General features: G+C 42.7%; 1 protein-coding gene across 2 annotated transcripts in view; it reads left to right on the forward strand.

Moving 5' to 3' along the window:
• The first annotated feature begins 367 nt into the window (after positions 1-367).
• The window catches only part of LOC146357598 (actin, alpha skeletal muscle B-like), a 33,594-nt gene continuing 9,453 nt past the window's right edge, over positions 368-24,508 (forward strand). The window contains exons 1-6 of one of the 2 annotated variants that reach the window (XM_084851648.1): positions 368-582; positions 8,256-8,403; positions 10,295-10,423; positions 16,581-16,691; positions 20,115-20,199; positions 24,297-24,458. In XM_084851648.1, coding sequence (XP_084707774.1) covers positions 8,275-8,403; positions 10,295-10,423; positions 16,581-16,691; positions 20,115-20,199; positions 24,297-24,458 — 616 coding nt within the window. In that variant the 5' untranslated portion in view covers positions 368-582; positions 8,256-8,274. The other variant, XM_084851655.1, reaches the window with a different exon arrangement.

The following is a 24,508-nucleotide window of genomic DNA, read 5'->3' on the forward strand; positions in this document are numbered from 1 at the left end:
CATCAGGCAAAAAATGTGCTGTAGGCTGTGCAAACCAACAGTCCATGAGTTAGAAGTGAGGTAATATGTAATTATCATTTAGGAGGTGACTTGAAGCTGAATCATCCCCCATTTTCAGGCATAGAGTCACCCCATTTCAAGATAAGGTGGCTATTTTCTGTCTCTCTGCTACAGAAACCTGATAACATGTACAGTTCATATGCCAGTACTGTACAAGGTAACTTTTCTTTTTGGAACCAGTTCCTGTTAAATATGAACGGAGCTATTAATAGTTAACTACGTATTAATGAATAAAGAAAACTCTTGTTCTGGTTCTAGGCATCGATCTAATAATAATTTAAGATGGAAAAAAGGAAGTGAAAAAAAGGAGATTGGTGGATGGGGGAAGCTGAGAGGAAGCTGTCTGAACAACTTAGAGTGGGAAAGCATCCAAGGGTGTCAGAAATTCTGCCCTAATTTATCCAGCCCTTTAAGCTGTTGGTTTGATAAGCACAAGCTGAAAAAAATGTTTCCAAAAATGGCATGGCAGGCCTAGGTATCCTATGAGCGCCATTCCACAAGATGATATAAATATAATAGAAGGTGAGATTATTTCATTTGTTCTAAGGGAGCTATAGCAAATTTTTGCCATTTCCTGGAGTTTTGGGTAAGTATTACCCATATATCTTTCAACCTTTTGTATTTGATGAAACAATGCTTGATTTCATGAGAGGTGGGGGGAAAGTATCTGGGCTTTCTAAACATGCTTAAAGATCTTATTCCTTCTGAGGATATAGATGATTGCTTTCCCTGGCAATGGAAGGCAGCATATTAAATGGTCTTGGATGACATTTGGTGATTGTCAGAACCACTTAGGGTATGCCACAGGACCATGCTAAATGCTATTATTTCATTTGAACACTGCATTGCAGTTACCAGTTTGACTAGAAGTGTTAGTTAGGTAAGGGCAACTTGATAGTGTGTTACTTCTAGATTGCTGCTAGAATAAATGCTTCATACCTTCATTTGGTTGGGAGTACTGTGCATATAAAAATCTCCCTGAGTGCAAAACTAACTTGAGGGTGCTTTTACACATGAAAAATAATGCACCACAAAAATCACTTGCACAATTATGTCCATCCTTGCACTTTCCACCAAATATTGTTGCATCCAAAAAGAAACCTGTTCATCGCTAGAGAGAGAGAGAGGTGGAGCAGGGTGGGGGGAGTATATGGCCAAAGGTGGCTTGCGGGGCAGGGCGGGGGGAGTATATGGCCAAAGAATAAGAGAGAGAACAGATACAGCATATCAGCAAAATGCTGAATCACATAGTTTTCCTCTGCATTATAATATCACCCTAAGCACCTCCCTAAGTCATATCCTTTCTAGAATTCACTGAAATGCAACCTTTTTCTACAGGCTTAGAAAGTTGTGTTATTAAGGCAAGGATTCATTGTCATTTTTTTAATATTTACATTTTCATGCATTAAATCTAATTTTATCATCTACTAAAAGGTGTGGAAATATTGTTTGAAATTTGGAATTGCTAGCACCTTAAGAAACTAGGCTTACAATATGCATTTACTTGCAAAGAAGTCCCATTGTTCAAGGTGTAAGGTTGTGACCATATGCATTAGTATGAATAACAATGCTTGATTTCTGCGGAATTTGTTCCATGTAAATGTGTTTAGAGTTGCAGCCTTTGGGAGGACTCAGAAATGCAGGAGTGAGCATAGTAAAAATCCCGTTGTATCTGCTTGCCTAGATTCGTCTAATCTTAATTTAGTGAAACTTCCATCTGGTTATCAACCTGAACCATACATGCACCAGGTTTTTGTTTTTTATCTTGCTACAGCTGCTACTAGCACCAAACTATGTCTTTACATAGAGGCGAAAGACTATATGCACCATTGTCATATCCCTGCTGACCTGCCTCTGCCCCTTGCTAGTTTTACTGAAGTGCTTCTTGCTTTCCTACAAACATCTTGGATGTTTCACCTGAGCTGGAACCTCCAGTTTGGTCTCAAAATCTGCTTTAGGAGAAATTTGGTGGAACTGTTACATGAGGGAGTTATAAGAGTTGGCTTCAGTCTGAGAGCTGCTGTGGGGAGCTCAGCCTATATGCATACATCGTGTGTTCCCCTCATGGTTAAACATGTCTTGATAGAGTGTCTATAATTTTCAAGTGCATAGCAGGCCTTTCTGCATACCCACTTCCCTGTTTCAAACCTAGCCCCAATTCTGCATTTTGATTTTGATCTAAACGTTTCATTTGAGTTCCTCAGCACTATTCAAAGCCTGTTCTTCTTTTTAAGACTATTTGAATTATTGAGAACAAGCTGATGATAAAAGAATTTTCCTGAATTTTCAACAAGGCTAGTACATGGTGCAATATGGCCTAGCTACAGTTGTGTCATTGTGGAAAAAAATGTATTTACTTGAGGCAAACATTTAATATATTCAAATGTATTGCTTTGAAACAAGGACAGAAGTATGAAGGAATTTACTTTTGGGTCGAGCCCGAGGGGAGATACATATTTTCCTTTCACAGTCAACCCCTTCATACTTCAGTCCTACTTTCAAAATAATACACTTAGGACACAATCCTATTATTATTATTATCATCATCATCATAATTTTCATTTCTATATCACCCAATAGCCAAAGCTCTCTGGGCGGTTCACAAAAATTAAAAACAAAAAGCACACTGTAAAACAATATAAAATATAAAAGCATTAAAACCACAATATAGCAATAAACCAGAAGAAAATCAGAAGAAAACCTAGCAGCAATGCATAGATTTAAAATACAGATTTAAAACAGCAAAGCTAAAAGACTGAAAAGCTAAAATGCCTGGGCTCATGGAGAAGGACCGCTGAGGATGATCTTAAGGTCCAGGCAGGCACATATGGGAGGAAGTGATCCTTAGATAACCTGGCCCCAAGCCGTTATTAAGGGCTTTGAATGTTAATACCAGCACTTTTAATCCAGCCCAGAAATAGACCGGCAACCAGTGCAACTAGAAAAGTACTGGCGTAATATGCGCTCATTGGCCAGTCCCTGTTAACAATCTTGCTGCCCTATTTTGGACTAGCTGAAGTTTCCGGACTGTTTTCAAAGGCAGCCCCATGTATAACGCATTGCAGTAATCTGGACGAGAAGTTATCAAAGCATGAATAACTGTAGCGAGGCTATCTCTGTCCAGATAAGGGTGTAGTTGGTATACCAGCCTAAACTGATAAAAAGTGCTCCGTGCCACCAGTGCCTCAAGTGACAGTTCTGGATCCAAGATGAACGTGATCCTTTAGGGGGAGCGCAACCCCCTCCAGAACAGGTTGAATATCACCTAGCCGGGCAGACGAACCACCCACTAATAGTATCTCTGTCTTGTCTGGATTGAGTCTCAGTTTATTGGCCCTCATCCAGTCCATTACCGTGCCCAGGCAATGGACTGGATGAGGGCCAATAAACGGAAGAACAGCCACTGCCTCACCTGGGTTTGATGAGAAAGAGAGGTAGAGCTGTGTGTCATCCACATATTGATGGCACCTCAGCCCACACCTCCGGATAACCTCCCCCAGTGGTTTCATGTAGATGTTAAACAGCATGGGGGATAAAATAGAGCCCTGTTGAACTCCATGGCACAGTTGCCGTGGCACAGAGCAGTAATTCCCCAGCCTCACCTTCTGGAATCGGCCATCCAAGGCCCCATCTATATGGCACCGCTTTGACCCCCCCCCCCCCCGTTGCAACTGTGCCATAATGCGGCTTCAAGTCAGGATGCCCTGTGATACATTCGCAATGTACTGCACGCTTCCCTTACAGACTCGCTGTGCCCTTTTGGGGGGCCATTTTACTGAAATGTGTAGCTGTGCAGTCCCATGAGTGTGGGCGTGTGACACTTCAGTGGCTGTTTTGTATTTGAGGGGCTCTGCTGTGTCTTTCTGTCCCTTTTTAGGTAAAAGGTGGGTGTTTTGTGCTCCTTCATTTCCACACCATCAGTTTGTCAGTTCCCCAGCCTGAGACTCTCATGATGGTTCACACTCACAAGTGTGAGCGCTACATTCCTAGCCATCACTCCTAAATGGTGGCTGGAGCGATGTTGGTCCTCCCCCAAGACCCCCACTCCTGGCCCTTGAGTACTGAGTATACAACCGTTGCGAACATAAAAAACTGCAAAACTGTGCGAAAGTATGATTTCATAGATAAAAACGCCCCTCTGTGCCTCTGTAACTGCGCAGCTGCGAAGGGATGGGGGAGTAAAGGGGCATCACAGAGTGACGCAGGCACTACGCATGCCTACAACATGCCCACTGCAAAATGCGAAGTCGGTTCAGGGAAAGAACAGGCAGCCCGCAACTGCAGGGAAACCTGCAGGCAATCCAAAAAATCGCACTAAAACGACTCCTTGGAACTCCACATTTTCCAGGCAAAAACCACGGATGGCTGTGAAGTCACGACTGTGTCACCTATCATGAGGGACCTTGACTCGCATGCGCCCCAGAGTAAAAGCCCAGTGTAGATGGGGCCCAAGTAGGAGCAGAACCACTGTAGGGCAGTGCCTCCAACTCCCAACCCAGACAACCTATCAGAAGGATACCATGGTCGTTGGTATCAAAAGCCACTGAGGGGTCCAGGAGAATTAACAGGGTCGCACTCCCCTTGTCCCTCTCCTGGCAGAGGTCATCCCACAAGGTGACTAAAGCAGTTTCCGTTCCAAAACCAGGCCTGAAGCCCAATTGAAATGGATCTAGATAATCCGTTTCATTCAACAGTGCCTGGAGCTGTCCTACAACCACCCACTCAAGCACCTTGCCCAGGAAAGGGATGTTGGCCACTGGCCTATAATTGTTAATTAACCGTCCTCCAGGTCCAGGTTAGGCTTTTTCAGGAGTGGTCTGATTACCATCTCTTTTAAAGAAGCCGGCACCACTCCCCCTCTCAAGGAGGAATTTACAACCTCCTGGACCCAGCCTGACATCCCTTCCTTGTTTGATGTAATAAGCCATGAAGGGCAAGGGTCAAGCATACAAGTGGTCGATTAGACTTGGCCAAGCACCTTGTCCGCATCCTCAGGCCTCAGTAACTGAAAGTCATCCAATAAAACTGGACCAGATGGTGCTTTGAACGCCTCTACCAATGGAACTGCGTTAATCGTGCTGTCCAATTCATGATGAATCTGAGCGACTTTATCTTCAAAGTGCCATGCAAACTTGTCACAGCGTGCAACCCAAGGCTCTCTCCCTGGCCCAGAATGTAACAGGCCATGAACTACTCAGAAAAGTTCCACTGGACGACACTGAGAAGATGCAATGTTGGTGGAAAAGAACTGTCTCTTTGCCACCCTCACTGCCACAGAGTAGGCTCCACAATGAGCTCTAACCTCAATGTATTTTATTGTTGTAAGCCACCTTGGGAGGGCTTCTGCTCTGAAAGGCGGCCAAGAAATATTTTAATTAATTAATTAATTACCTGTGTTCAGTCAGACTCAGCACAAGTTTTCCTCCACCTACGTTCTAGCCATCTCCCCTCTTGCTTCATTGCCCTCAACTCAGGTGTATACCAAGGAGCTGGCTGGGCTCTGCTCAGAGAGCGAGGGTGCTTGGGCACAATCGTGTCAAACAGCCGAGTTATCTCTGCATTCCACAGAGTGACTTGGGCTTCAACAGGAGCACCAGCCATACCAGCAGGAAAATCCCCCGGAGCCCTCTGGAATCCATCAGAATCCATTAGCCTCCGGGGGCAGACCATTTTAATAGGTCCCCCACCCTTGCAGAGGGGGAAGGCTGCCAAGGGTCTAAACCTCAGCAGGAAGTGATCTGACCATGACAAAGTCAACCCCTTCATACTTCAGTCCTACTTTCAAAATAATACACTTGGGACACAATCCTATGTATGTTTAGACAGAAAAAGTCTTACAATTCTTAGCATGCCCCAGCCAGCCATTCTTTTTTAAAAAAATATATTAAACTTTTACCTCAGGTAAATCAGTTTCTCCACAGTCATAAACTTCAATACCTGGGAGCTGCTGTAAGAACCAAAGAATGTCTTGAGGATATGTATGCTTTCCATTTCACTGGAAACAGACTATTGCACTAGATGAACCTCTTATCTAATCCAGTTGGTCAGTTCTCCAGTTCTTTTCATTTAGGGTAATTTTGTGAAATTTTGTCTAGTTGTGAGAAATATCAAGGGTCATTATGAATGTTTCCCAGTTTGTACAGAAAGCCTTGTGGCAAGGGTCTTTCCCATAATTAAGCATACCAACATTAATAGTTTTCAGGCACGTTTTCAGAGTGTCATTGAAATTCATTGTAGAGGTTGAAAAGCCAAATAGGCCACCTTTGCTCCTCAGAAAGTGCCAAATTCTCCCCAAAGATCATAGCTGAATTGTACAGATTCCATTGAAAATACTGTGTCTGAAGTGATTAAAGATGATGTGTCTTCTTTTAGAGTAGCATGTGCACATTCATTCTGTGCTGGAGTTCTTTCTATCCACATGATATTTATCAATTACTTTTCAACCCTGTTCTGTGCAAGAACGATGAGTAGGTTTAGGTTTTTGTGGGAATTAAAAGCACCTGCTGACATGTTCCCAGGGCGGAAAGCTTGTCACAAAGCACTTCTATATTTCCTAAACTCTCTGACTCATTGGTACCTGCATAAGTGGAGGGAAGCACTTAGCCCTTACACCAGTGGAGGCAGGTGCTCCAATTTCGGTGGGGCTGTGAATCCATTCTGGGTTTCAGTCAGAACCAGCTATCCAAGGAGATGAACCTATTTGGGGGCTAAGGATGAGCACCTTAGATAGCTCCTTGAGAGTTCTGTCTGGTTCTAACTGAAACCCAGAATGGATTCACAGCCCCACCGAAATTGGAGCCACCACTCTCCCCTGCCTTACATATTGAACTTAAAAGAATCCCAAACAGACGTCACATGTACAAGTTGTTTTTGCCCTGTAGAGCCAGACATATCTCACTGTACTTCCTAGAACAGTCCTTTTGATAAGAAATTCACAGTTCACAAATACAGAATAGTTCTTGTAAGTGAGCACTTAACTGGAGCAGCTGCCATTTCAAAACATTAACCAACACTTTTTGAAGCTTTCCAGAAAGGGTCTATTTTTAGACCTTTCCTGCTAAGACTGTTTATATCATGGGGGATAATGGAGATTGGGCGGGTGGGGCGGGGAGAGGGTAGATGCAAGTTTCTTTAAATGATAGTTTGGAACAATATGTATGTACTTTATAGTCTCAATGTAAAACTTCAAAATGTTCCAAAGTGCCACCTCTGTATTGCCTGTTTGGAAAAGCAGAAACCTGTACCTAGCATATAGAAAAAGTTTTCAAATCAAAAAAGAATGTATTGTGTTTGCAATAGCAATATACATAGTATTCCTATTATTATTTCAGTAATATAATTGAAATTTGGTAATTAAAGACTATAATTTACCACAGTATGCAGGTAATCATCTCACTAAGCGGTGAGGACAATTTTACTATTGCTTTGCTTCCCCAGGTTTCTACCTCAGTGGTAATACACTGTTCATTTCCAGTCAGAGTAAAACAAAAAACCAAACATACACACTGTGTGGAGAAAAAGAAGTGGGGAGGAATTTTGTGTGCGGAAAAGGGTTAAATTCCTGGACCATTCCTCTGATCAAATCTGTAGTATCCTACAGCTTCTTTTCAGTTACAAAAAGATCAAGAGACTGTTACGTGGAGTTGCTGTGTATCATGTCTAGTTTTGCCCTCAGAATAAGCAGCATTATATTTTCTTCAAATGTGGAAGTGCTTACCTTCACACCATGGTAAGCTATCCTTCACACTGTTCTGAAAGGTCTCCCAACTTTTGGGAGCAGATTTTCAGGGGGCAAGTGGGCTGCAGGGAGAAGGGAGAATCAGCAAAAATTACCTCCCGCCTTCCGTCACCTGCAGGAGCACCCTGTGAGTGTTCATGAGATCTCTGGATCTTTCCATGTTAGGTAAGGGTGGAAAAGGCCAAACTCAAAATATCTCACAGAAACAGGTGTATTTGAGAGGCATATCAGTGGGTTTTGAGACCTACCATGTTAGAAACCATTGCTTTAGGGTACGTTAACTTGAATTACAAGAGTATTGTTTTAATATCAATGGATCTATTCATATATTTGCTGAATTTACCAAACAGAGACCTTACTCCATGTTTCATTGTTGGTTTTTCAAAATTTTATTTTATAGTTAAAATTAATCCCAAATAATCCAAATCCAGTTTTTCCTGAATTGTTTTTTCTATAGCCTAGGACTGTGAGGAACCATGTGTGATGATGATGAAACCACAGCTCTTGTTTGTGATAATGGCTCTGGGCTTTGTAAAGCTGGATTTGCAGGAGATGATGCTCCACGGGCTGTTTTTCCATCCATTGTTGGACGACCTCGGCACCAGGTCAGTTTTATAAAGCATCCTATAGCCACAATCCAGAAAACTCCACTAATTCTACATATGCACTTTTGAGAGACATTAGAGTTTCAAAATTAGTGTGTGGGGGAAAAGGGCTGTCTGATGTTCAAAGCAGACCAAAAGAAAGAATTCAGAACTTTTCACAAACATTTTAGGATAAATACAGCTTGTCATATTGTCCAAAGCTGGGCAAACTGTAGTTAATCTTAACTGTGGTTTGTTGAAACAACCAACTTCAAACTAAGGGCCTTCACAGTGACTATTTCCAGGCTTTGGAACACTCAGGCAAGGGAGATCACGCTAGCTCCATCTTTCTTGTCCTTCTACCAGCAGACAAAAGTTTTGGCTTTTAAACTGATTTGTTTGCTGAAGTAGTTTTATCTGGAAGGTAGTGTTTATTTCTTTTTTTATTGATGTGTTATGTTTTTAATTGATGGGTTTTACTTTGTTTTTTTTATTTTAGTTATGTTTGTATTTATCTGTAATTTATTATTGTCAGCCATGAGCAATATTACTGTTAGCCATGAGCAATATGATTGATCTTATTTAGTTCTTTGATATTTGCAGTGACACTTTTAATGGCTAGAATTTGTGAACATAGTAAAGATATAGCTCATCAAGAAATTAATGAGGGCCTAGTAAAAATGCATACAATGTAGGTCACTTTTAACAGTCTAATTAGTGAGATCTTAAGGAACAAGAATAAACATTGCCTATTAAATCTGTCTTCAAATTGTCAGTTTAACTCTATGCAGTGACTGCAAAGTTTGTTGTGCCTTAGAACTTTTATGTTTAAAAGAAAAATTGCTAATTGTGTAACACTATATAAATAGCTCTACAGATACCATGCAGTAATTGAATTGCTTTCCATCTTACAGTTTAATCATTTCCCATGTGAACAATCCAGCTATCCAAAGTATATGACAACATCAAATCATGTAAATCAGTATTTTTTAAATAGAAGCTAATGAGGTGAAACAGTCTCAGCATTTCTACATACTAGACATTGGACCAGTTCACATGACATGATAGCCAATCATGGGTTATTTAACCTCCAATGAGCCATGGTGCATGCCAGCCACCATTTTGAGTATGCGGTCCTCAGTTGGGGAGTTGCCATGTCATCCAAATCCTCGGTTTGTTGTTCAACCCTCCCAGAACCCTAGATGGTTTTGATGAGAATTGTAGAGAAGTATTTCAAGTACAGAGCAGAAGTCAGCCAAAATTAGTCATTTTAGATGCTGTTGATGTTAATGGAAGATTTACACAGCAGTCCTACACATATTTATTTGGAAGTACATCCCACTATGTTCAGTGGGGCTTCTTCCAGGGATTGCAGCAGTTACAATCCAATACACACTTGCCTGGGAGTAAGTGCTATTGAACATAGGTCGAAGTACTTCAAGGAAACATGCATATAGGATTGTGCTGTTAGCCTTTAATTATCTCCCACTGAAGTAAACCTAATTTAAGTTATCAGTTTTATGATATAATTCATACAGAATTTATATTTCTGGTGCCAAGCAAAGCCCAGTAATTAGAAGAGTCAAGATGATGCCAAACTTCATAAATTTACCTCCTAATATACACTGAAATATATGGTTATAAATTCCTTTTTAATACAGTTGAATAAGTATTTTCCTGCTCTTTTGGTTTGTGGTCACTTATATCTCTGCAAAGTAAAACAATGAAAATGATTGCATGAAACTGTGTGTGGGGGGGAAGGCACAGATTGGAACAGCGTATAAAACTGCATTTCATTGCATCAGTATGATAATGACAATAATGATGAAGATGAAATGACAATAGGGGGTATTCCTTGTAAACATTTGCAGAGTTGATGTTTTTCTTTTCTTTTGATTGCTTAATTTTCCAGGGTGTTATGGTAGGGATGGGCCAGAAAGATAGCTACGTTGGGGATGAAGCGCAGAGTAAAAGAGGAATTCTGACCCTGAAATATCCCATTGAGCATGGGATTATCACTAACTGGGATGACATGGAAAAGGTGAGTGGATTTTATCTCTTCATGTTTTCATGATTAGTGATAATTTGCTGCTTTAGAAGCAATGAGTATCTGTGACAGAGAGGTACTGATTCCTCACCACTAGGGGCAGATCAGAGTTGCCCCATGCATAGTCACCTGCATAGGGCCACTTCCACAATGCGTGACCCCACTCTGCATGGAAGCATCCGCAAACAATGCAACCACATGGGTGGGGCTGATTGCATGGTCCCTTCCTACCTAGCTAGCACCTTCCTTTTGTGGCAAGGTGCTGTTTGTGTGTGGAAAAGCCACACTATTAACCCGCCAGTGGGTTGCATTATTTACACATACTCCCCTGCAGTGTGGAATCTCATGCCTCACAGAAATGGCTCCCATGCTGCTGCTTGTGCATGTGAAGAGGTCAGAGACGCTGTCTGTCCAGGAAAGCAAACTGAAATGGCTTCACTCATACGTCTCTGTTTCTGCCATGTCAGGAAGCCAGGTCCTGGGAAGAAGAAGGCAAGGCACAGGTGGAGCAGGTCTGTGACAATAGCCACAAGTGGAGGCCTCTTACTGCTTAGACCAGAAGCTTTTAGAGAAGGCCAAACTTACTACATGATCTGCTCTGGTCTCCTGCTATCAAAGATATTTGCTGGCCCCGTTTATTACCTTGTAGTTCATTGCTTTGGCCGAAGTTTGGTAGTGGCTCAAAGGCTGAATTCCCACCTCCAGGTTCCAGTCCTGACAGCTTCATGACACTGGTGGCAAACAATGGCACTTCCCTCGCCCCTGTCCACCTGTCCTTAGAGCATGCCTAGCTTTTCTTCTGAGAAAAGATTCTGAGATTTCCCATGCTTAAATGGTCTGTCATGGAGGAACCTACAGACTTCATCCTCTAGATGGAAGCAGAGCTTTTCCATATACTACATGCTATGCTGTGCTGTGCTTCATTTTACTGCCTTATCAAACACAGGCCTAGTTTTCCCCAATGAATCTCAATAATTCACCCTGATTATTCCTTACATTTCTGCTTCTGGGGTTGTTAAGTAGCCCTGCAGTTAAAAGGCAGCATCTGTGATATGTTCTTCATTGTGCTCTCTTGATGCCTTGTCCCTCGGGTTGCCAGCTGTGTCGGTCCAGAGGATCATGCCAAACCAGATAGCATGCTATGAGAGCAGTTGCAGCCACAGCATCTTTTGCCCTGCTGCTCCTCTGTCGGTCCCTTTGCCCAGCCTCCTCCCTCATCTGGTGTACACGCAAGACTTGAGTTGTGTTGTGTCTCTCTGCACTCCAGTTCTCTGCAGTGGTGCCACTAGGTAATTTAGGACCCTGGACCTAATGGTCTTATGGTGGTGGGGAGAGCGAGGGCTTTAGATATCTGTGTGTATTACTCCAGTTGTAAAGCACACAAATACATAAGAATGTAAGAAGAGCCATGCTTGATCAGACCAAGGTTCCATCTAGTCCAGCATTCTGTTCACACAGTGGCCAAACATCAGCTGCCCACAGGATACCCACCAGCAGGACATGAGTGCAACAGCACCCTCCCACCCATGCTCCCCAGCAAGTGGTGTACATAGGCATACTGCCTCTGATCCTGGAGGCAACATATAGCCATCAGGACTAGTAGCCATTGATAGCCATATCCTCCATGAATTTGTCCAATCCCCTTTTAAAGCCATCCAAATTGGTGGCCATCACAAGTAATATTCCTCTTCTCCTTGCAGCCCCAATTCCATGCTTTAATACTGCTTCTACATTCCTCATATGTTAGAGCAATCAAACAGACATTTTTTTAAAAAAAATTGTTTGTGTGAGCCGATTTTTTTTTAAGTAAACTTCGGAACATGTGCAGTTTTGCACTTTAAATTCACTTAAATCATGGCACCATCAGGACTACAGGAATAAAATTGAGTTTGAACCTGCTTCCCTGATGTTAAACACATCTACTTGGGGAGGGTAATATATTTTATTCTTTTATAATTATATAATATATTTATAATTACATAATAATTTTTATAATTAATGAAAAGTACATCAAGAACCATGCTCATTCGCAGCTGACCCCTGACTATAAAATGTTTTTAAGTGTAGGAAGAACGGGTGCTATGGTGACCAGCGGTGGCCCCAGCATGCTCATGGTGGCTCAGGTGCTGATGCCCCCATCACCTGTTGCCCCCTGAGCAGCTGTGGGCCCTGGACTTTGGTTCCAAGGTCCAACCCTAGCTGCATCATTGATTGTCCAAGTAGTGATAACTCCAGGGGTGAAAGTGTTTTAGCTAGGATTCTGGTTTCCTTGGAATGAGGTAACTGGAGAGTTGGGGAGAGCATGAATGTGTTATATGCTGTATTTACACATATATACAGCTTAAACATAAAGTAGAGGCTCACAGCATGAACAGCCCAGTAGATATTTCTCCCCCATCAGATTTTTAGCTGGTCTGCCCAGCTCCTTCAGAGCACCAAAGAAATCAACCAGCTCTGACCTTTTCTCACACAGGGCCCATTCGCATGGTCAAGCAGCCCATTATGGCTTATTTAAGTCATGGTGGGCTGCTGGGTGTGGGTGGCCATTTTGAATATTCAAGCTATGACCATGGCATGTTGTGTCATCCGAACTCAGCAAGGGTGGGTTGTCGGCATGGTTAACAAACCACTCACAACACTAAAATAGTCCATGGGTTCTGGGTGGTTTGTTAGCTGCACCAACAACCTACACTTGCCAGGTTCAGACAACATGACAAGCCATACATGCAGCTTGAATATTCAAAAGTTGCCCGGCATGCACTGCAGCACACTGTGGCTTAAATAAGCCTGAAATATGCCACCGTGGGCTGCAATGATTGTGTGAACCCAGCCTCTGTCCCAGTTGCAATTCTGTCTCCCTCAAAAAAACAAAACTTGCAGCTTCTTCACAAAAGACTAGATGACATTATATCCTGCAGGGTGCGGGGAGACTAAGCCCTGATTCTCAAAGGGCCCTCTGCTTCCAGAAGATTCCAGTTATATGTTGAAATCTTCTCAGGAAAAGAAAAGATACTTGGCCACTATTTTACCTGACAAAGCAAGACCTGTTTGGCAAGTTTGACCATTTAAGCACTTAATCCTTCCTTTGTTACAATTACAGAATTACAGGGTTGGGAGGGATCTCCAGGAGAGGTCCAGACTAACCCCAAATATCATTACAATTTTGTGAGGAAAAGGAGGAGGGGATTCAATTAATTTCCCTCATCCTCAGGTCTGGCACAAGACATTGCACCACCTGAGGCAACGCAGCCCTGCCTTCTCCTTCTGTTACTATCAAACAGTATTTTCTGCTGCAGCACCGAATGTGGTGGAGGCATTCCACAAAATCTGAGAGCAGTGGCAGCAGCTGGGGGGAGGGTGCAGATTCACTGGCAGCAGTGGGTGGTGGATGGATGTGCAATCCATTGCCTCTCTCGCATGGGTCATAGTCTCTCGCTCTGGTCATCCATGGCCTCTCTCACATGCGTCATCCTTAGTATGGGTCCGGGTGGATACATTTGCCAGTGACTGTACTTCAAAGATTTTATAAGGAGAGAGTTTTCTAATTTCCCTCGGCTGAATTACAAAAGCACAGACTTTCTTTCTTTCCAGGCCTCCTTAAAACCAAGCTTTTATGTAACACCTTTCGCTTAACACTCTAGGCTGTAATCCCATGCCAATTCACCTGGGAATAAGTTCCACTGAACTCAGTGCAATTTACTTCTAAGTTAGGGTTGCGCTATTAGTCTTCATTCCCCACTGAAACTTTAATTAGTTCTCACTCCCCACAGAAATTAAGTCTGAGCGTAACTGCATTTACACATATTCTTCCTTTGTTACCCTTGCGTCTATCTCCCTTCCCTTGTTGTCTCTCCCTCTGTCAAAATTTAGATTTTAAACCCATAATTTTACTTTCATTTCTCTGCAAAGTGTCCCTCAGTGCCAAGAGTGCCAAAGATTATGTAGACAAAATAGCACCACCATTTTGGTGGGAGACATCAGCAGACCTAGGGGAACCCTGGGGTTTGCAGATGTACCCAAAATCTTTTGGAAATTAGGTTAAATTGGAGAACCCCAAAACAGTCCACTTAGGGCTGAGCATGACCACTAGACATGGAATGCTGACTGTTGAGAGTTAAAAAAAGAAAGAAAGGAAAATCATAGAGGAGGGGGGGAATGAAATGGAGTGGTCGGAATCCTGAACAGAAGCACTCTACTTTGCAATTTTTTGTTGCATGTCCTATTTGTAGGCAATTCTCACCTCCTCCCCCAGCCCCAAAGCCATCCTGCTTCTCTGCTGCCATTCTGTTCTCCACTTAACAGAACGTTTCCATCTCACAAAGCTCAGCATTATCAGGTACCACAAAACATACAGAACATACCAAGGAGAAGGCAAATAGAAAGCCCCAGAAGAATGGGAAGAAACAGTGGGGATGTAACAACGTTTAGGGGATAGAGTGTACACTTTGAAATGTTGCCAGGGGTCATACTCCCCACAACTATGTTGTGACCACATTTGTTGCAAAGTTTATGTTCCTGTATGTATGCATATTTCTTTATTGCCATATGGCGTATGGCCATTCTCAGTGAGCTGTGAGAAATGGAATGCATGGACAATGAAACAAAGCATTTCCCATTTCATATGCTTCAGCTCACAATATTCAAATCAGAGCTGCTCCATTTTCCAGTGAACATCCAGCATGTACGTGTTAATGCATTCACAGCTATTGCACATTTAATGTAAGGAGGGGGAAAGCACAAAAACAAGGCATTATCTTCTGATGGCTTCAAAAATGTCTAATGGGGTTGTTCATTTTTCTTTAATGGCATATGGAAGGGAAATCTCTCACAGCTCCTTCTTATGTTTTAATTTTAAGCATTTGAGAATGCCATGGCCTGTGGAAAACAGAAATTATCTTTCTTTGGTATTCATAAAATCAAACAAATTAGAACTGAAATTGAGATCAGTTATTAAAGGCTTTATATAATGGGAATGGAAACTTCTTGATTTGGTATGTAACACATCTTACTTGACTCATGCCAGATTTCTCACTCTTATAAAATCTCGAAGGCTGTGAAATGAAAACTCTGGAATGAAATCACAAAAATGGCAGGAGTGAAGTAATAAACAGCTGATTCAAATATGTGATACAGTCCTTTCAAACTGGGCCAGCCCAAGACAGCCTGAGGTGGAGCAGCAAATGGTGCCCCTTTCCCCAGGTCAAGGTGCATAGTACTCCAGCCCAGTTAAGTTATTTTGGCACCTGAGGTAGATAATACATGAAATCAAATTTGCTGTCCTTTCCTGCCACCCCAAATCAGCTGTCCGAGGTGGCTGCTTCATTCTACCTAATCGTAGGGCTGGCCCTGCAGGGTCTCAAGGGCCTGTACCACTTCAGAATACAAGCAGAGGATTGTCTACTTGAGAGCAACCCCCACATCAAAATTCCCAGCAAGTGAAAAACGGACACATTAGGGAGAAGTTTCTAACCTAGCTTCTGTGCTATGCTAACATTCCACATGCAGGATTATCATCATCATCAGTCATTATTTATTTAACTGATATGCCCCCCTTCCTTGCACAGTGCCCAGGGTGGTTGGCTTTCAAGCATGCACTTTCCCCATGGTACTGTACAATTATGTGATGACTGTACTGTGTACATTTCTTGTACATTTGAATTCACCTCTCACAGTAAAGAACGTCTGCTTTTATATCCCTACTCAATTCTGAGCTGCTCAGTTGGATCCAGATAAACGCTTTTACAGGAAAGCCACTACTGGACAGCTTGTGGATATCTGCTGGATCCCTAGCGTCATTTGTAGTACTGGGTCCTGAAATCAAACCCTATATATAGTTTTCATACCTCACTTTAGCTTATATTAAAAGACACTTGAGACTCACTGACTGACTTGTTCACGGGGAGTATGAACACTGTTAAGATACTTCCACAATAGATAGAAAACTAATATTACAGATTTAAAAAGCCCCAAACTGGAATCGTGTTATGCATCTCATCCATAATAGATAAATTCCATGTACGAATAAATAAATAAATAAATACGTATTCATTACGTTACAGGTATTCTTTTACCTGAAATTCAAAAATGACATTTCAGCACACCATTCATGCTTCCAGATATTGCCTGACTATTTGCCTTCCGTCCCCCTTAGATTTGGCATCATTCCTTCTACAATGAGCTTCGTGTTGCTCCCGAAGAACATCCCGTGCTGCTGACAGAAGCACCTTTGAACCCCAAGGCTAACCGAGAAAAAATGACTCAGGTAATTATTTGGCAGTTGTTTCTTTCAAGATTGTGCTGCTTTCCTTCTGAGGAAGAAAACAATCATGTCAGCAGTGACAGAAGTGTGATATCATCACAGAGCATTTACAGATAATGGCTGAGCTATGTGGGGGTGCTATGCTGTGTTTTGTAGAAGCAAGTGGCATAGCAATGCTTTATATTTTCCCAGTTTTCTCTGACTCCTTATTTTGAAATGTCTCTATTATAATCTCCTTAAATCCCAACCTGGACATGGTTCATCATGTGTCCTTTGTCAGGGCTAAAGTGCTGTATGCTTCATAGGACACTGTAGCATTGTATCTGTTGTATAGCATATTGTTCTATGCTGATGGATTCTGGGTATCTCAGTGTCAATGTCCTCCTGAAAACAATGTTATTGTTTACCTTTCTCTTGCCCAAGTATTTCATTATTGTTCAGAAGTAGAACTTTCCCGCTCTAGTGCTGAGGAAATGGCTTTGTGAATTCTGCCAAAGGGCAATTTCACAGTTTTGCAGCACAAATGATTCCTGGTAGGTATGTAAGGCCTATTGCTCTTCAGAAGCGGAGAGAGAATGAAAAATCCATATTTGCTCAGGGAAGAATATACTGCTGAGCTGCTCATTTCTGAGAGGCTGTGAAATAACAAATTTAGAGGACATATCTGAAAAGAAAATGTTGAGCTGAGTCAGGAAATAGCCAAAGAAACTAGTATTAAAACTAGTATTAAAGCTCGAATAAAAGGAGTTTCATAACTATTAGACTGCCATTAGGTAGCAAGTCCAGAATTTTTTATTTTAAAAAAATCTGAAATGTTGTTACCAAGAAAACAAACAAAAAAGAACCAAAATCCAATATTTAAATACATTCTGCAAATATTAACTAACATGCATGTCTTGCTTGGGTTGCATGGTTTACAGATTTTGGGGTGAAGGGCTTGGGAACATTTGTAGTTAATCAGGGACTTTGATTCAGATACTGGAGATTTCACACCCATGAAACATAGATATGATTATATGTTTTGGTTCCCCAGATATTGTTGGATGACAACTCTCATTGTCCCAGCCAGCATGGCCAATAGTCAGGCATTTACACAAAAAGGCTGTGTGTTTTCACTATAAGGAAGAATTTATTTTCTATCACTTACTTTTGCAGCTCTGGCTCTGAATTACAAAAGAAAGGATCTAAATTCGGTGAGAGCACTAGAAGGTCCCTCCTGGATCTGAATAAGTAGATATCTATGTAGCCCAGCCTTTCTTAACCTGGGTCCCTCCAGATGTTTTGGCCTACAATAACCATAATTCCTGACCACTGGCTATGATGGCTGAGGCTGATGAGAGTATAGATGAAAACATCTGAAAGGATTTGGGTTGGATAAGTCTGATCTGGCCCCTCAACTTGTTACCAACTGTGACCAGCCAGATATGCTTTCAGGAATACACACAACCAGGGCATGACGGGAACAGCAAGTAGTATCCAATGTTTGTCTTACACAGAGTAGACCCATTGAAATTAATGGGATTTAAGTTAGCCATGACTAACTTAGGTCCCATTAATTTCAATAGGTCTACTCTACATAGGACTAACATTGCATACTACCTAGCCTTTCATGTTGTTTGTCCTCAACATCTGGTACTCAGATGTATATAACCTCTGAACAATTTAGTTATTGTGCCTAACAGCCATTGATATACCTAGCCTACATTCATTTCTCTAATTTGTCTTAGCTGCCTTGAGTGCCATTTTCTTGGTGGTAAGGCAGGGTTCAGATCAAATCAATCAAACAAGTTTTCCCTTTCGAAGCCATCCAAACTGTTTCTGTTACCACATCTTCTGTCAGCAAATTCTATAAGTTAATTATCTGTTAGGTGAACTTTCTTTTGTCTGTCTTTAACCAATACATGAGGGTTAAAAATTTATCTCAGTCCACTCTATCCAATGCCTTGTGTTGTCATTCCCAACTGTCATCGTTTTTCTAAACTAAAAAGCCCCAAACATTTTAGCCCTTTTCCATAGCCCTTCCAACACCTTTACTCTCCACTGTGGTCCCTCTCATATTGCTTTTAGTTCATAAACACTCCTGCATCCATCCCCTTAAGACAAAGATTAGTCTGAGAGCCTAACTCCACATCACATCACTTGCAGAGATGTCAGGGTGTTAAAAAAAATAGTGTGTAAGAGTGTTGTTTTAATCAGGACTCCAGCATGCAAAAAGAGGGAGTATAAGCCTTCCTTTCCCACCATGATCTTGACAACAACAACAAAAAATATTATTATTCGTAGTGGGGGATGTTTTTTGTCAAGATCGCAGTGGGGAAGGCTTAAACATCTCTGCATGCACTGCACTCCTGAAAAAAACTGGGGGCATGGCGGGGGGGGGGGAGAGCTGTGCTTAGTATTAATTTTTTTAAGTTCTGATGCTGCTGCAAGCAACACATTTAATGTAGTATGGAGTCAGGTTCTCTGACAGGAATTATTCACATCTGTGACTTGATGGGAACACATTATCTCAGCTCCAGGTTTGGCGGGCGGGGGGCTTGGCAAGATTTCATTAGTGGGCCACCTATACCTATCCCACATTGCTATTGCCCATTCGGTTCTCCCATCCCTCCAGGCCACACTTCCCCAACCTGGTGGCTTCCGGGTGTGTTGGACTACAGTTCCATGGCCATGGGCCATGCTGGCTGGAGCTGAGGGGACTTGTAGTCCAACACACCTGGTGGGCAGCATGTCAGGGAAGGCTGCTCTAGGCCTAATCCACACCATTACCCAAAGGCAAAGGGCAAGCCGAACAGGTGCTGCTGGTCCTTCCCCTTGGTTCTGGCACTGCTCACTCAGTTGGTGAAAGCAGGTCAACAGACAGCTAGAAGGAAGCGTACAGGGTCAGTGGACTCTGGAGACTGGCAGTTGGCCTCTTATAGAGATATGGGTTTTGGCAATGCAATAGGGCCTTCTAGTGTCACGGAGAAAATCCTGATACAGAAAAGATCTCTAGAACTATCGAATCCTACAAAGGATGCCATAAAAGCTAAGGCCTTTTTTCTGCTGCCTTAATAGTTGAGACAGCATTTTGGCATGTGAACCTTTAGCTCAGAGATTAAAAGTGTAAAATGTAATTAAATGTTAGTTTAATTAGTAATATAAAAACACAGTTTGCAGAATCAGGCAATTGGGTTTGGGGCTTCTGAGCAGCCATCTTCTTAGTTTACTTGCATGAAGAATGAGTTAGGTTGTCCTTAACTATCACATGTCTACCACAGCAAAGATTAAGGGTTGTTTCTTTTGGAAATGATAGGTACTGTGCACAATTAGAACTAATCATATTGTGCTGCTTGGGAAAGTAGATTATCTGAAGATCAGGGAACAATAGCACTGCAGCATTCTCTTGTCATGGAGATCCTAAGATCCTGACATTCCTACTTACAGATCATGTTTGAAACATTCAATGTACCAGCAATGTATGTGGCCATTCAGGCAGTCCTCTCTCTGTATGCATCTGGCCGAACTACTGGTGAGTTTGGATTGGTGACTTTATCATTTTTGTGTTGATTAGTTTGCTTTTTAATGAACCACTCACGCCCTCCACCTCCTCCCACATATATACATTGATATCTAATATCATGAGCACTGTTTCCCCTCACATAGGTTTTATGAGAAAACAACTCAGGGTCTTTTGATAAGCTCCTACCATGAGCTCTTCAAGATGAGGCTTTTACTGTGCACTTACCATCCCTCGCCCACAGCAGTTTACCGGTGCTTTAGATGATGTCGTCATCCTCCAGTGTGTCTCCCACGCTTTCCAACCACTTTTTTGGCTTTGGGTTTAAAAAAAAAAATGTAGCAGGGAAAATGTGGATTTTTTTGTAATCACAAAACAAAACAGCCACCATCCACCAATGTAGCTGCATCATTCTAGGGGTGCACGAAAGCCACTTACCTGGTCTCGCAGCTTGCTTCGCGGTGGGGGGGAGGCGCTTCGCTGCTCCCCCCGAAGTTCAGGCCGGGGGGGGGGAGGCTTCCCTCCTCACCTGGCCGAAATTCAGGCTGGGGGGGAGGCTTCCCGCCTCGCCCGGCCGAAATTCAGGCCGGGGAGGAGGTGCCTCGCCTGGCCGCGAAATAAAAAGTTAAAAAAAAAAAACGCCCCCGTGATAGGCTACGTGACGATTTACGTAGCCTATCACAGCTAGATCTGCAAAGTCAGCCGTGATAGGCTACGTTAATCGTCACGTAGCCTATCACGGGTGACTTAAAAAAAAAAAAAAGCGCATACGCAAATGGCGGCCCCCATAGGGAGCCGCCATTTGCGTTCCTTATTTGGTCGCTGTAGTCTACGTAAATCTTTACATATACTACAGCGACCAAATAAGGAACGCGAATGGCGGCTCCCTATGGGGGCCGCCATTAGCCGTACGCGCTTTTTTTTTTTTAAGTCACCCGTGATAGGCTACGTGACGATTTATGTAGCCTATCACGGCTGACTTTGCAAATCTAGCCGTGATAGGCTACGTTAATCGTCACGTAGCCTATCACGGGGGCGTTTTTTTTTTTTTACTTTGCTTGTAATGGCGGCGGCGGCAGCCGGTCGAAAGACCGGCTACCGCCCCCGCCCCTGACGAAGACCTGCCGAACTGCCGCTGGGACCCGCCGCCAGGAGGGACATTCGGGAAAGGTAAGTCCCATCCCGGGGGGGGCGGGGGGCGGAGAATTTCTCCCCAAAACTACTTCGGGGGGCCGAATACGTTGGCACTCACCCCCCCGAAGTTTTGGGGAGAAATTCTCCCCCATCCCTACATCATTCCACTTTGTTCCACTATGCAGTAGCGCCACCTAGAGAGGCCTCCAAGTAAAAGTGCAGTAAACCAAAAAGCAATGCAATTTGATATTTGTAAGGAATACGTTTGCACACACTCAGCTGCCCCTTTTTATAGGTAACTAGATATTATAATATATAATACTAGATATTATACTATATAATACTAGATATTATAGGGGGGCATTTAGATGGTTAGGGCAGGTACTGCTACATGTGGAGGAACTTTCTCACTGAGGAAGTATGAACTTTTGAACTTGCACAAGAGCAGAAAAAAAAGAGTGGGGTAATACATAAAAGCCGATAAAACTTTGGGGATTTTTTTGCTGTTCTTGAGCATGTTATTCAGAAGAGGCACTGATAAAGTCCATCCAGGTAGCGGCCTGCCACACCCGGGCAATGCTCACTGAGGAAGTTCATGGTGAGAAATGAGGGCATGAAAGTGGGGGAGGAGCTGCACCAGCGGGGAGAATAATGTTGATATCCGATGCATCCAATGTAAAAGTTTATGTAGTGAAATGTACCAAAATACAGGAAAGGAAAACACAGGTGTGTAAAGGTCCAAGCTTAATCCCGCAAAGAATCTAGAAGCAGTAGTAGCAGGTTAAAAAGCCTTGTCTAGAAAAACTCTGTGTCAATTTCATGTTGGGAGGCTTTTTCATTAAATATCTCCCACCTCCAAATCTTTCAAAGGTTACCACATCAGATAAGAGAGAGAAATTTGGGAGCAATTCATCTCCAGCAAATAACTGTTCTTCTGTTCTATAGAGTTAGACTCTTCCCTGCCACAGTTACAGCAACCAATCAAATGAGAGGAACCCAATGACTGAGAGGAAGCCAATCCCTTTTTGAGTGGGATGCATACACAAGAGGAAAACCCTCGCGTACCAGGGAATGTTCCTCAAGTAGTTGTTAGCTCTCTAAGGAAGGGAATTACTTCACTTGCATAAGTAAATGCATTCAGTTTTTAAAATGGTATTTAAAACTACCTGCTGTTTAGCACCAAGGCTTAGCTTTAGAAAATATTCTCAAATGCCAGATGGAAATTTGCTTATATATACATGAAAGGGATGAAGAAAGAACAAAACCCTATCTTTTTTTTTTTTTTAACTGCTTAACCCATCCTGCTATATATGGCAGATTAGTTAATGTGCAAAGGGTTACAAATCCACATTAAGTTATTTTGTTGATTATGTACCCCTAGTGCACACAAGGAACTGAGGGAAAAAAGAAGGGGATAGAAGAATGAGAGAAACAGAACTGTCAAAGAAAGGAAGAGACTTAAGGAAAGGAGGAGGTGAGACAAGTTTAGAGGGAAAACAGGAAACATAGGAAGGCAGATAAAAGTAGAATCTGGAGAATGGAAGCTCTAAACCTCCTGGCACTGGTCCTGACATTGTCTCAGGCATCTGGTGCTTCCTGCATCGATCTAGACTACAGAACGGTGGCAGATACATTTGCTAAACCTACTAGCAGGCCATGTCTGATGATGGCAAGCCCAGGCTGTAAGGCTGCTGGCAGTGTTTTTACTTCAAACACAGGTGGCACATGGGTAGAGCCAGGGGGTGGAGCCAGAAGCAGGTCAAGGGGGCAGAGCCTGTCACATTCCAACAAGAACAGAATTAATGGCAAACGCTTTCTCTCTGTGCTGTGGCTAGTGCTGACAGAAACAGGACACAGTGGGATAATCCTGTGCTTGCACTGCCGTGCAGATTGAAGGATCTGTGCAGGGAAGTCAGTGTGAGAGCAATGCTTACAGCTGCTGCCGCTACATTTTTCTCCATCACCTCTCTGCTCAACAGAGCCTGTGGAGGCTGGCAGGGCCTATGGAAGAAGCACACACATGTACCACAGTTTTTGTTGCAGCAGTGCATAAAATGGCGAGCTGGGGCTCCATAATGCACATGTGGGGGTTACGTGGTTCAGACATGTACACTAAGTGAAATGATGTTCCTTGGCTTTGACTCAAAGGATTCCAGATTTACCATAAACCCCTGGTAACTGGACCAGAAATGGGGAAAACAACAACTACATCAACCCTGTCTATGACATTTTTCTTTTCTGGCTGGTTGGCAGGCCTACCAGCTGGGTCTGTGGCTGCTGTTGGCAAATCTCACCAGTCCAGAGTGAAGGAGTGTGTCAGCAGCAGCAACAGACCCAGAGTTGCCGACTGCATGGGAAAAAAAAACAACCAAGGGCCCCAAGTCCAGGTTTTTTTAAGTGGCTGTGGTTAGTGAGAGTTTATTCCAGAGCACACATTACATGCTGTCCTCTGTAACTACAGCTACAGTCTTTGCTTGTCATCCCACTGCCCCTGTTGCTGTCCCATGTCCTTGCAGGAGGTGTTCACATGTGGGGCCTTTTACAGCGGTACATGCTGCCTTGTGAATAGATGCTGTGTTTTGTTCCATTAAAAAAAAATCTGCATTTCGTGGCAAATCTATATGTTTACACATCAGCATTTGGGATTCTTTGCAAATTGGGATCCTTTTTTTATGCAAAGCTATAGAAATGTAGGATCATTATCATCTGTTCACAGCATACAATACTGTGCAATTTCGGACTCTTTCATGTTTCTGCAGAAGGCAGTTGCTTCTTTGTATAGGCTAGCGATTTCCCTCTTGCAGGAGGAGAGTTCCACTTAGTATGGAGACAATAGGGATTGTCATTTGCAGTCTCTCAAGTCCTGTTGTTGTCAAAGAGTTTAATTTAGCAGATGGGTAGATTGGAAGACTGGGGCAGGGTGAGGTCTACTGAGAAGAACGCTGACACTTTTTCATTTTCTTCCTCTGACATAGGAATAGTTCTGGACTCTGGGGATGGTGTCACGCATAATGTACCTATCTATGAAGGTTACGCTTTGCCACATGCTATCATGAGACTGGATCTGGCTGGCAGAGATCTCACTGACTATCTCATGAAAATTCTTACAGAGAGAGGATATTCTTTTGTTACTACTGGTAATCAGCACTTTTCTTACAGATTATGTGTTTACTTCTTTTAAAGCCAC

The sequence above is a fragment of the Heloderma suspectum genome, chromosome 1 (assembly GCF_057233095.1).
Source record: "Heloderma suspectum isolate Gila_16-S chromosome 1, 16-S_ref, whole genome shotgun sequence".
Classification (NCBI taxonomy): domain Eukaryota; kingdom Metazoa; phylum Chordata; class Lepidosauria; order Squamata; family Helodermatidae; genus Heloderma; species Heloderma suspectum.